This window comes from Corvus cornix, chromosome Z, assembly GCF_000738735.6.
Source record: "Corvus cornix cornix isolate S_Up_H32 chromosome Z, ASM73873v5, whole genome shotgun sequence".
NCBI classification, from domain to species: Eukaryota; Metazoa; Chordata; class Aves; order Passeriformes; family Corvidae; genus Corvus; species Corvus cornix.
In genome coordinates this window covers 44,714,516-44,726,842 of record NC_046357.1, presented here as the reverse complement: position 1 = coordinate 44,726,842, position 12,327 = coordinate 44,714,516, and the positions used below count along the sequence as shown (strand labels likewise).

Below are 12,327 nucleotides of genomic sequence, written 5' to 3'. Positions count from 1 at the left end.
AAACACACAAAGCACATGGTGATGAGAAGCCAGCAAGGACTTAAGGGAAGTCATGCTGAACCAACTCAATGCCTACCTGCGATGAAGATATCACTGGGCTGGCATGCAAGAGGAGAGCTTAAAACAGTTCAACTTTAAGAGGGCTTTCAACAAAATCTCTTATAACACAATCCTAGACAATCTGATGAGGCACAAGGCAGACAGATGTACAGCAAAGTGAACTGAAAACTGGCTGAACCGCTGAGCTCAAAGCATTGTGATCCCACAAATTCCAAATGGTGTACATCATCAGAGAGAACTAGGGCCACTACTGTCTTAATACCGTCATTAATGACCTAATGATGGAACAGGGTACATCCTCAGCAAGCGTACTGAGAGTATACAACTGTACAGAGGGCTTGATACATCAGATGCTTGTGCTGTCATTCAGGAAGACTTCAGCAGGCTGGGGAAATGGGCTGTGGGATACCTCAAAAAATTCAACATGAGGAAATGCGAAGTCCTGCACCTGCCAGGAGCAACCCCATCCAGCAGTGTATGCTGGAGGCTGATTGACTGAAATGCAGTTTGGCATAGGGAATGAAAAAAACCTTCACAGACACTGATGAAAAAGTTGACCAAGAGCCAACAACATGCCTCAAAGATGGCAAACAGCCTGGGGATAATAATGCTCGGGAATCTTATCAATAAGGATAAATATTTGATGGAAGGGTGTACAGAAGGAAGTGATAGACTCTTTTTAGTGAAAATTAAAATACTGTAAGTTTCACTTAAACATGACAAAGATATTTTACTTTGTGGGTGACTGGATGAAGGAACAGGATGCCCAAAGAGCTGTTCAAAAAACAACTTCACAACATCCTGGGCAGCCTGTTCTATCTGAGCCAAGAGGTTGGACTAGACAATATGAAGAACTGCCTTCCAGCCTCATCTTCACTGTGACTGTCATTTTTGCATCCCTGTAGATAGGAACAGAGATCAATCCATCCATATTGGCATTGTTTCCCAAGTTCACCAACTTCAGTTTGACTTTCTGCAGTCTTCGGTCTTTCCCACAACTGAGAATTTACCTCCAGCTTCCTTTAAAAAACAATACATGGTGCCCATCTAGTCAGAGAAGTTCTCATCTAGTCAGAGATGCCCATCTAGTCAGAGAAGGAAGAAGTTTGTATAAGCTCAGGCAGATCTATTTTAAGTTTTCAGATTATACTGCAAACTGGTTTCATCTGTGGGTGGATAAAGTTAAGAGCAATAATTATAAAATAGCAACCAAGGAGGCTGAAGTAGAGCTTCAGACTCCCAGTACATTTTTTGAGTTGGAGAGATGCCAGGCTTTCAGAACAAGTCCTATGTAACAGCACTCCAGCAAATGCCAAGTATTTCTATTTGATCAGGTGCTAATAAGAACTCTAGGAATTCACCAGGGTGGTAACTTAGAAGCAGAGGAGCATGCAAACAATAGTTTTCAGTTAGTAACCAGAAGTTTGCACTAGGAGTTTTAAAGTCCATCTCCATGAACTAGCAAATTCAAGCTATGCATTCACTGCAAGCCTGGTATTCCACATCAGCTCTGTGATCTGCTTGATATACTACATGAAAAACAGCCTTGAAGCTCCCATCAGCTGTATAGAGTTAACAGAGGTAAACGCAAGGTATGCAGAGTTTCCAAGAAAAAAAGCTGAGAAAGTTACAGGTAGCTGGCCACAAATACAGTGGTCAGAGATGTAGTACAAGATGGCCAGTACAAGTAGTCAGAGATGTCTGAAAAAGGACAACAGAGTCTGAGTCCTAGGACAGGTGGGATATGAAAGCTTTTGGAGCCCTTAGCAAGAAATCAGTGGTATGAATCAGGACTCTTGTCAGATAGCTGCCAGTCTCAAGGTAGCCTGTAGCAAGAACAGCCAATACTACTTAGTTAGGAAGATACTCTTATTAGATGATACAAGTCTACAGAGACCACAGCTAGACGACAGCGGAACTACGCCATACAGAACACTTGCTTTCTAACTCCGCACAGCCTAGCACTTCCAACTCTTGGCAGCAGCCTATTAAATCTGCACAGCCTCAGGAGGGCTGAATCTGATTCTTCACACAGCAAAATACCATCTACTTCTCACCTCTGCTCTGAACTCAGTAACCTATTAATACTGCCTTTCTCCTCACTGTTGAAGTGTTTGTCCTAGCGCACAGAGCAGATTTGCTAACAAACCTGACAAACTTGTGCACTGGAGTCAAGCAGTCATGTGCAAGCAGAACTTCCGTCTTTTTTAAAAATGAAAAGGCAGAGAGAAACCCACAGACACTTCCCCATTTTTCTTGCCCTCCTCAGCAGAGGATCTGCCCTGAAAACCAGATCTCAATTAGCTTGCATGTGTTCCAAAATCTAAACCAGAAAGACCTCAGTTTTACAACTAACTCTATGACTAACCCTGCCATGAAACTTGAGGATTTTTTTTTGTGCTGCATGTTTCTCCTCTCACCTGATGTTAAAAAAACCCAACCAAATAAAAGGAAAAAAAACCCAAAACACAACAAACATGGCAGCACTCAGGTTCAGCTTTAACTGTCTCCTTATCTGAAAGCTAGCAAGGATGAAGGGAGAATAAACTCAAAGACACGGTGGTCACATGTCAAGACAATGTTTTATGAAATTAGATGTTAGGGGAACAGAAAGATCTTTGTAGAAACACATATATAAATGCTTTAGAAACAAGAATCTACAACTCAAGTGTTTCATGTTTCCTGCAGCATCACTGTGAAAGTCAAGTACTTAGCTAAAATGTCCTTTCATTTAAAAGGTAAGATGCTATCAAAAGTCAAGGCGTCCTGGTCCTAAAACTATCACCCACTACAAGTCAGGATGAAGACAACAAAAGCTCTGCAGCCCTCTTCTTACGATTCGGAAAACTTGAGACTAGTCTACTTAGATGGCCTCAGTAAACAGCACAAAAGATTTGCCTTCCCTTTCCCATGACCTTCTGCTCTAGTAGCATTAGCCACTGTTCTTGAACAGCAACCTAAGGTTTATGAGACTTTAAAGTTACACAAGCTCTGAACTACTACATTATTCCCATATTTGAATCAAAATCCAAAAGGAGACACACAGGCAGGTGCTTCTGTCCCCCAGGTTTCCCTGACTCTGAAGTGGTGTTCTTACTCAATGGATCAAAAAAACTAAGAAAAGCATGCTTTAAAGAATACAAAGCACAGCAGAGGTTCAGCCACTTTAAGCTACACATCTGTGGCAGTGAAAATTGAAGCACCTTATGGACAGAAAACCTCCCTTTACTTCTGAACTTTCTCCACTCAGAGGATTTCACACTTAGGTGTAGCTTGCAGCAGATTTTAGGAAGTATTTGCTCAGAGAAAATATGAGGAACTCAGAAAAAGCAAATTATCCACTTCGTGGTGATGGGCCAGCTATCGTCACTAGCCCTCTTCCCAAAGGGATATCCTAGTACAGGTCTGGATATGGAGAATTGTCCTTAAAGAATCTGACTCAAAGACACTTTGAAGCAGGAGACTTCGACCAAAACTTGTGCAGTACCAGTCTCCACCAGACTGTCCCAAAAGGCCAGAGAGAAGATTACAACAGCTCCTACTCAAGAATCAATAAATAACAACTGCAGAGCTTTAAGCCTAAATCAGACTTGAATGCTGACCTCCCTTTGTTACTCAGTTATTGAAGTTACTCAGCACTGTTATCTGATTAGTGAGCCAGTCTCTCAAAAGATCAATAATCCACCATCAGACACTAAGATTTTTAAAATCAACACTGGAAGTGTGAAGGCCAGGCTGGATGGAGCTTTGAGCAACCTGGCCTAGTGAGAGGTGTCCCTGTCTACAGCATGGGGGTTGGACTAGATCATCTTTGAGCTCCCTTCCAACCCAAACCATTCCATGATTCTGAGACTGAGACATACAAACCACCCAAAAAGTGGTTTTACCAGTTTATCTCCTCTTACCATACTTCCTCTGTTAGACTACACAATACACACTGCAAGCATTGCCTTAAAGCTAGGAACACCTGTCTACTGAATTTTTCTTCTAAGGTGGGAAAGAAGTTAACACTTTTTTTTTCTTGCCAGTGTGTGAAGTATTAAGCTGAAGAAGGGACATCCCATATACAGCAGAGCTGTTGATCTCCTTCCATCAAGAGGATAAGACACTTGGCTTTTTCTGCTAATTCAGCTGGAAGGAAAAAAAAAATTATATTCTCTTCCTACTGGATATCCTTTTATTCTGCAAGGATCATAGCCTAGTGCCATTTCCAGGTCAAGCACAGAACTGCTCTCAAGTCTAAACATCACTTACCACAGCCACTTTTCCTTTGCCAAGTGCCTAGAACAGGATGGCACTACATACAGGGTACGGGAAGGTGGATTTCATTTCTATTGCTGACGGAAAAAAAGGGCAAGAACTTTCCTACTCATCAGACGTTAGCTGACCATAGCCCGAGGCTAGGGAGTTATTTCTGCTCCCAGGTTGTCAGGAATACTGATACACTTCTCAAAACCTCAAAGCAATAGAGAGAAGCTTGCTTGCACTCCAAAAGCAAAGAAGCTCTTCAAGACAACTGAGGAATGACGTTATAGGGTGTGAGTAACTCCTCAGAACACTGCTTCTCACCAGCTATCTAGCAGTGTGGATGGACTGTGCTAAGAGATGCAGCTCCTCAGCTGCAAGATTTGTGAAGGCAGCTGCCAATTTCTACTGCTACACGTTTGCCACACAACAACCTAGTTATATAATTAAACCAATCTATCACAGACAAAAACCTCCACAATTTCTACCCCTGCCTTAGTTACATACCCTTTTCTCAGCAGGTCACCAACTCTGACTAATTCTTTAGATGAAGGCATAAGTTCCTGAAGAGAAGGTAAGCCTTGCTTCTCACTAGAGCAACAGTGGGCAAATGTTCATGGAAAGGACTCCTTACATGGGCAGGAAGAAGTGCTGAATCCCTACATCACAGCTGCACACAGCAGATGGTGAAATATGGAAGAGGCCAGGCTACCTTGACTCACTCTCCTGTAGCATGGGAGTGTATCGGGCCAGATACTGCTGACGGCCTCAAGGCTTTTGGAGCCTAGGGGATCCGTTCTCCCAGAAGCAGCTCCATACTTCCCAGGACAATAGCCATAGAAGAAGCACTTCTTGCCACCAGCAACTCAGTAACATCTTGCATGCACAAACCCGCTGTGCCAGAACTGCTTTCGAGCCCGTATCACCTCTTGCAGTTTTTGCTCCCAGGAAATCCTACCTTAAAAATTTCAGGAAGTCTTATCTACAGAGATACCAAGTCCTTGCAAGTGTAGCTAATGTATCAGCAGTGTTGTACTGCCACTACCGAATTATCACCACAGGGAAGGCACTTCACAGAGTTCACTAGCGTCCTGTGAACACATGCCAGAGCTAGGAAATGGAGAACAGACACAGATACTCCTGCAGAGCACCGTCTGCATTAGTGCTGGGAAGAAGTGAGCAGGAGTTCAGCCTGGAAAGGACAATCACAGACAACTTGATGATAAGGAAACAATGCCAGCTCCAAGCCTTCCCGTGAGGGCTTAGAGGAAGGAGACAGGAAAGGAGCTGCAGCAATTCCTGAAAAATTTACATCTATCCGTGGACGGTATGAGCCACAGGCAGATACAGTAAGTAAAATATTGCCTCTCGCAACCCTCCGGTGACAGCGCGACCACCAGTGTCCCAGCCGGTCCCTCGCAGCAAGGGACACGATGCCTTTTTCCCCCGGAGCCGCTCTGGGCTCTTGCAATGGATGTCAGCAGCGCCCAGGGCTTCATCTCCCCGCGGGGAGACGAAGCCGGAAAAGGGATGTGTCAAGAAAACACACACACAGCCCTTCTCCCTGCTCTCCTTCAATGCAGAGACCCCTTCAACACCAGACGCCCCCCTCAAATGCCGTGCCCCCTTCCCCCGGGCCGTACCTTGTCGGCGATGCTGCGGGGCAAGAGCAGGTCGGGGCTGGGGGTGAGCGCCGGCCCCATCTCCTCGCTGCTGGACGTGGCCAGGGGATGCGGCATCTCCCGCAGCGACTTGGGCCCGGAGGACGGGAGGGGCTTAGGGGCGCTCGCCGCACCGCCCGACATCGCGCCGGGGCCGGGCAGCGACCGAGGCAAGGAGGGAGGGAGCGGAGGCCGCGCCGCCTCGGCGAGAAGCTGCGGGGCCGCGGCCGGAGCCTGCCCGCCACCGCCGCGATACGAGGAGGCGCAGGAGGCGGAGGCTGCGGCGGCGACAGCGGAGGAGGAGGAGCGAGCGCAGCATCCGCCTGCGCCGCCGCCCGCCCCTTTCCAAAGCGCCGTCCGCGCCACCTGCCGCCCCGCTCCGCCCGGGCCGGCCCGGACCGCCAGCGGAAGGCGCGGGCCGCCCTGCCCGGCGGCGCGGACAGAGGCACCGCCCTCGGCAGCCACCCGGCGGAACGGAACGGAACGGAACGGAACGGGGCGGCCGGGGGAAGGCACCGGGTGTGGTGGAGCCCCGGGCGGGCCGGGGGAAGGCATCGGGTCTGGTGGAGCCCCAGGCGGGCCGGGCCGAGCCGAGCCGGGGGAGGCACCCGCGCCACCGAGCAGCCCCGCGGGTAACCCCGGAGTGCGGCGGTGTCGCTGCACGCTGTCGAACGGCGGGTTAAGTGCCAGAAAAGTAATGCAGCTCCTCGGCTTTTCCAGGCTCAGTTCGCCGACCTCAAACTACGCTCATGTTTGAAGGGAAATTTGTAATCTGGCGGGTTGCGGTGCAGGACCGACCCCAGCCGGGCACAGGAGGGGACAAGGCCCGGCCTCCGGGACTCCCTCACGGTGGGAATGCACCGCAGGCAGATACACTGGGAGATGTATTGCACGCAAGGCCTGCACAGAAACCTGCTTTCACTGATGCCATGTGTTTACGTTTGGCACAGAGATCTCACGTTGAGAGATCTCGTAGTGTAGGATGTTTCATCGTGCTGAAAGGAGCTGAAAGATACACCAAGACCTGTAGAAGCGATCCATGCCAATCTGTCTAATAGCATGTATCCATTACAAAAATTCAGTGATCTATCCACATTTAACAGTGTGGAAGAAGTGTTCATGACTGCAGAATAATTAATAAATAGGAGAAAAATCATAGTCTGGTCTAAGATGTTCCCTGAGCAGATAAAGCAGCAAAATTTGGCTGATAATTTTTTTTTCCAAAAAATTGGCTGCAGCACTAATTAGACGTGATAGAGTAACATGCTGCTGGGGAAAGTGATGTATCACTGTAAGAATGTCACAATCCCTTCAAGCTACAGATAGATATATGAAGATAAACATGCAGGTATGTGGCCAGATAAGACTTGGATGCTGTAAACATTTCACTTGTGTTTAACTTTCCCTGACCATTGAAATCAAAAGGGCAGCACCAATACCTAAAGCTAAGCTAGCAAGTTTTACAGGTGTCACTGCCAGGTGCCACACAGCTGGACAAGCATGAGAGCACAACACTGTGGACTATCATTACAAAAAGAAATGCTGTTTCTCATGGGGAAAAAAATACAGAAAAAAAATATCAATCCTTACTATGAATAACTATTTATTGCATAATGTTTGAACCCCAGCAAAGATCAAAAGTCCAAGCCAAGGGCCGGTCCCAAAGTGAGAAAGCACCTGTGAAATGCTCCTCGTTCATTACACTTCAGAAACAACAACCTATTTATCTATCAGGAAAAGGAATCAATACAAATTAGCCAGCTTAAATACATGCATCCCAACTTTCTTTTAGACTATCCAAATCTAAAGTGGAAACTATTGTGATAAAGCAGCAGGCAGGTTCGCGTATCTGCCACACAGCTCAGGAATTGGTTCCCTTCAGTTTTGAAACAGTCTGTATCTCAAAGATTTACACCTACCAAGAGCTCTTCCTCTCTTTTCCCTTAAGCTTCCTGTGTTTCCAACTCAACTCTTTTCCAAAGGAAGCCTGTCAGGGACACCAACACGTAATATTTGGAAACCTGGGGCCATCTTAGTTCTGTGCAAGTACAGATGACCTTCTACTCATTAAAAGTTGGCTTAGTGGGCAGTGAGCCGAGCATAAGGCTGCTGCATCCTTGCAGCAAGGAAGACTGGTGGTGTCCAGGCTGCCTAAACAGCAGGCAGCACAGGCAACAGATTGAGGGCAGGGTTTATCAGTCCCTGCTTGGCATTCATTAAACCTTATCAGAAATCCTGTGTTCGATTGTGGGACGTTTATACTGATGCTGACAAACTGGACAAAGTTCAGAGGGGGGCACTGAGATGGTTGGTGACCATCTGCAGCAGCAGCTGCATGGCTGAGGGTTTTTGAACCTGGAGCAGATAGCTTCAAGGGCAGTTAATTGCATCGTCCAGTATCCCATAGGGAGGGGGTGGAAAAGATGGAAGTGGGCTTACCACAGCAGACCATAGCAGGAGGACAAGAGACAAAGAACATCAACTGAAACAGGAAATTCCTAATGGATGTTAGGAACAACTTTCCTCCCCCAGAAGATAGTCAAGAGGCAGAACAGATTGCAGAGAGAAGTTGTGTCGTCTTCACCCCTGAAGATTGTCAAGACTATCTGGCACAATCTCACATCTGACCCTCCTTTAAGCAAGAGATTGGACCAGAGATCTCCCTACATCCCTTCCAGCCTGAATGATTCAGTGCTGCTATAGAAGTCATGATGTCTGGTTTTGAGATTATGTAAGTTGACCTCTCAATTGATCTGTATATAAGAATGAACTTCCAAGCTGCAGAGATTCACTTACTGGCCTAGTTTCCTGTGATAGGGCAATATATGCCTCTTTGTTTATTAATTACATTTATCTGTGTTACCTGTTTCTGCTGTGTCATCCTTACTCATTTCATCTGACATAGAATACTTAGAAACATTTTCAAATAACTAACTGGATCAGTAAATACAAAATGCAGGAATATTTGTGCATCTGTGAATACAAGTAAGCTGAAATCTGTTTAGAAAAACTTCAGAAGACATTAGTGGAAGAGCTGTTACATGAAAGGAAAATGACAAACTTGCTGATTATTATGGTGATATTCCTAAATTCTGGCTATGAAAGTCATGTTGAATTTCAGAATTCCAACACCATAGCATACTGTAAAGTCAAGCTGGCTAACTCTTGACACTAGATCACTTCAATGTAATTTATGATAATAACATGCTTAAAAAACCCCAAAAACAGACAGGGTAAGCGATCTAACCCTAACCGTCTTGATGACTAATGACAGATGTCTCTCTTCTTCTGACGTCAGTGAGTACCAAATCTGCAAAGATTTGTACAGACAGCAATCTAGGTTTAACAGTGATACATATCTTAGGTAGCAGATGCAAACTATGATACTGAGAAATGAGAAGAAGACCAGGTTGGATGGAGCTCTGAGTGATCTGATCTAGTGAAAGGTTCCCTGCCTATGACACGGGGGTTGGAACTGGATGATTTTTAAGGTCCCTTCCAACCCAAACCATTCTATATTCTATGAGAAGAGTTCAAAAATCATAAATCATATCTGAAAATAGAGTAAACTTACTTTAAATGTGTAATCTTAAAAATCTGTACAACTGTCTGGCCTTTGCTGTATTCTCTGTGAGTTCATATCACAGACTAGGGTGAGCTTTTAGCTTCTTCTTCAGCTATGAGACAAACCCATTTCTATTTTTTTTAACATGGAAGATGACCATGTTATGTAGTTGATTTCAAGAACTGGAACTTCAAAAAGATGATAGAACATAGAATTTGAAATTAGACTTAGGAGCAAATTCCTGTACCTTGACTAGAACTAGTCACACAATATGAACAGCAGTCAAAAAGAACTCCAAATCTATTGTGCATGAAATGAAACAGGAAAAAAAAGGTATGCCATGCAGCTGACTTCTTGTACGAATTGTTTTCTACACACAAATAGGAACCTCTAAATGTGTCAGCATGTGGTCATCTGGCTCCAACAGCAGGCACAAGAGGTACTGCGAAAAACGGAGGAAGGAAAGTGTCTATTTTTTCTAATACCAGCAGTGAAATAAATAAATGTCTTAATTCTGCTAGGAAATTATGAGTGATTAAAAACATGGTTATGTATCCATGGTGGTGTAATTTTACAACCGTAATATTTTGCTTGATGTATATATTGATAGTTTTCTTTTTGTTAAACATCAACCAAGCTAAAACCATTCAGTACATGAAACATGCAACCAGAATAAAATACACAGTGGAAACCAAAATCAGCGGCAGGCTGAAAAGAGATTGCTATTCATTGCCCACATCTTAACCCAAGTTAACTTGAAAGAACTGGCATGCTCTCCTAGCAAAGTCGTAACTATTTATTATGTTTACATCATCTCAGCTCAGAAGCAGGACGAAACAGAGAGGTATGTGTGTAATACTAACTGGGCAAGAAGACAAATGGTCAGGTTGGGGTTCAAGAGTCTCACCAATTAAGACAAATGTCACCGGTCTCACATGTTTTTTTCCTGAAAAAAATAGTTCTATCTCTGTATCACTGAAATCAAAGTCCTGCAGGCTACCTCTTAGGACTGTTTACTAGGATAAACAGGGAGAAGAAGGATCCACGAATGATGCGTAGGAAAACCTACTTTAAAATGTAAAGATAACGCCTATCTTGCACTGCTGTTCTGGAGTGCTACAGTTACTCCAGTAATACCACCCAGGATGTTTTTATAATGGCAGATGGCTTTGTAAGTGCTCAGTGTGAGCCTGAGAAGGACTCTCAGTTGTTTCTTAACACTCTTTTCATAATGCATCTTCATTTTCTTGTCCAGATAATGAGACATAAAATGGCAACAGGGTTTCCAGTTAGTATCAGCAGACTAGGTTCACATTCTATTAATGTACATGTAAAACCCACCTGCTTTTCATCAAGTAGTCTATTTAAAGACTAAATTCTAGGATTCTCAATAGCACACTCCAGACAGTACAAACAATAAGGTAGGCTTGAGGCCACAGAGACACTGGCAGGCTTGGCTGGTTTGACAGGTCAAGGGCAGTAGAAGTTTTCTTCCCTGCTGTCAAACAGCCTCTTCTCAACTGCTTTATCTTTTCCCTACTGTGGTCTACCTTGGCAAGGATAACATTTGTGTCTGCTTGCACATAGGCACACATGAAACTACTATGGAACAAGACCACTCTAGAAGATGCAAAAAAACCCCCCAAAAATCCAATTGTCTTTTAAAACAGGTCCTGCCTTCCATAAGCTACTAGACCTCATGTCTTGTACTGCAGAGATTGGAGAGGGCAGGCTTTTGACTCGATCATATAAAATCTTATGCACATGCTCAATTAGTCTCTACAGAGATAGAATCAGTTTCAAGTCATGAGCACACAACACCTGCACATTCATGCACACATATTAGATAATGCATGAGCTTTTGCTGCATCAAAAGCCTTCCAAGCTGTCAGGTTTTATGGGGCTGCCATAAACAGGATTGTGGGAACAAAGGACACTTGTGATACAAAGTGGAAGTCTGTGCTAAATGGCTATAAAATGAAAAATCAAAAACCCAATTAAGGAGAAAGACTATAACTATGGATATAGTATCTTACACAATTGGATATAGAAACCCCAATCAGTCTAAAATGTTTAAAGACTCTTTAAAATGTGTTTTATTTGTCTGAAGGGGTTTCTTTGTGACACACACAATAAATAGAGAAAGGGAGTGTTTAGGATGGATATGTATGAGTAGCACTGCCATATGGAAATAAAAACAACATTCTGTAAGATCTTGGTTCAACCCAAGGAAACATCATGCACATACTATTTTCACTTACAGGGGGAAAAAACCCAACATGTTATTCCAACTATTCTACCTCAGCCTGTAGTGAATAGAACTGCCTATTGTCATTCTGAAATACTGCAGTTTATATTCATTCACAATTACAGTGAGTTTAATACATCTTTCATTTATATAATGGGATACACAGCTCCCTCTACTCCAAGATGATGAGAACAGCTCGCCTGAAAAGCATTTTATTACCTCAAGGGACAGCATGGCAAGATTTGTGAGGCAGTGTTCAAGAACAACCTCTTTTTAAACTGAAGATTTTGTAATGGCTTTCCGAAAGACACACTATAAATGCTTTATTATATATATTTTTAATTTGCTTATGCTGAACACAAAGGAGGAATTTCAGGCAAAAGTATTCTGACACATCAGAGATTAGACACAATTCTTTAAAGGCTTACACTTCTTCCTGTTTCTACAACCCAAGGAGGAAATTAATTTATATTGATATGAAACTCCTCCCAAAGCCAAGGGATCATTTGACTTGAGGCATGACCACGTTTTTGTAGAGATGCTTGAAG

General features: G+C 44.1%; 1 protein-coding gene across 2 annotated transcripts in view; it reads right to left on the bottom strand.

Moving 5' to 3' along the window:
* SNX30 (sorting nexin family member 30) overlaps nt 1-6,238 on the bottom strand; it is a 68,415-nt gene extending 62,177 nt beyond the window's left edge. The window contains exon 1 of one of the 2 annotated variants that reach the window (XM_039566898.1): nt 5,949-6,238. In XM_039566898.1, the coding sequence (XP_039422832.1) occupies nt 5,949-6,110 (162 nt within the window). In that variant the 5' untranslated portion in view covers nt 6,111-6,238. The remainder of the gene's footprint in view (nt 1-5,948) is intronic. The other variant, XM_039566897.1, reaches the window with a different exon arrangement.
* Between the last annotated feature and the right edge of the window lie 6,089 nt (nt 6,239-12,327).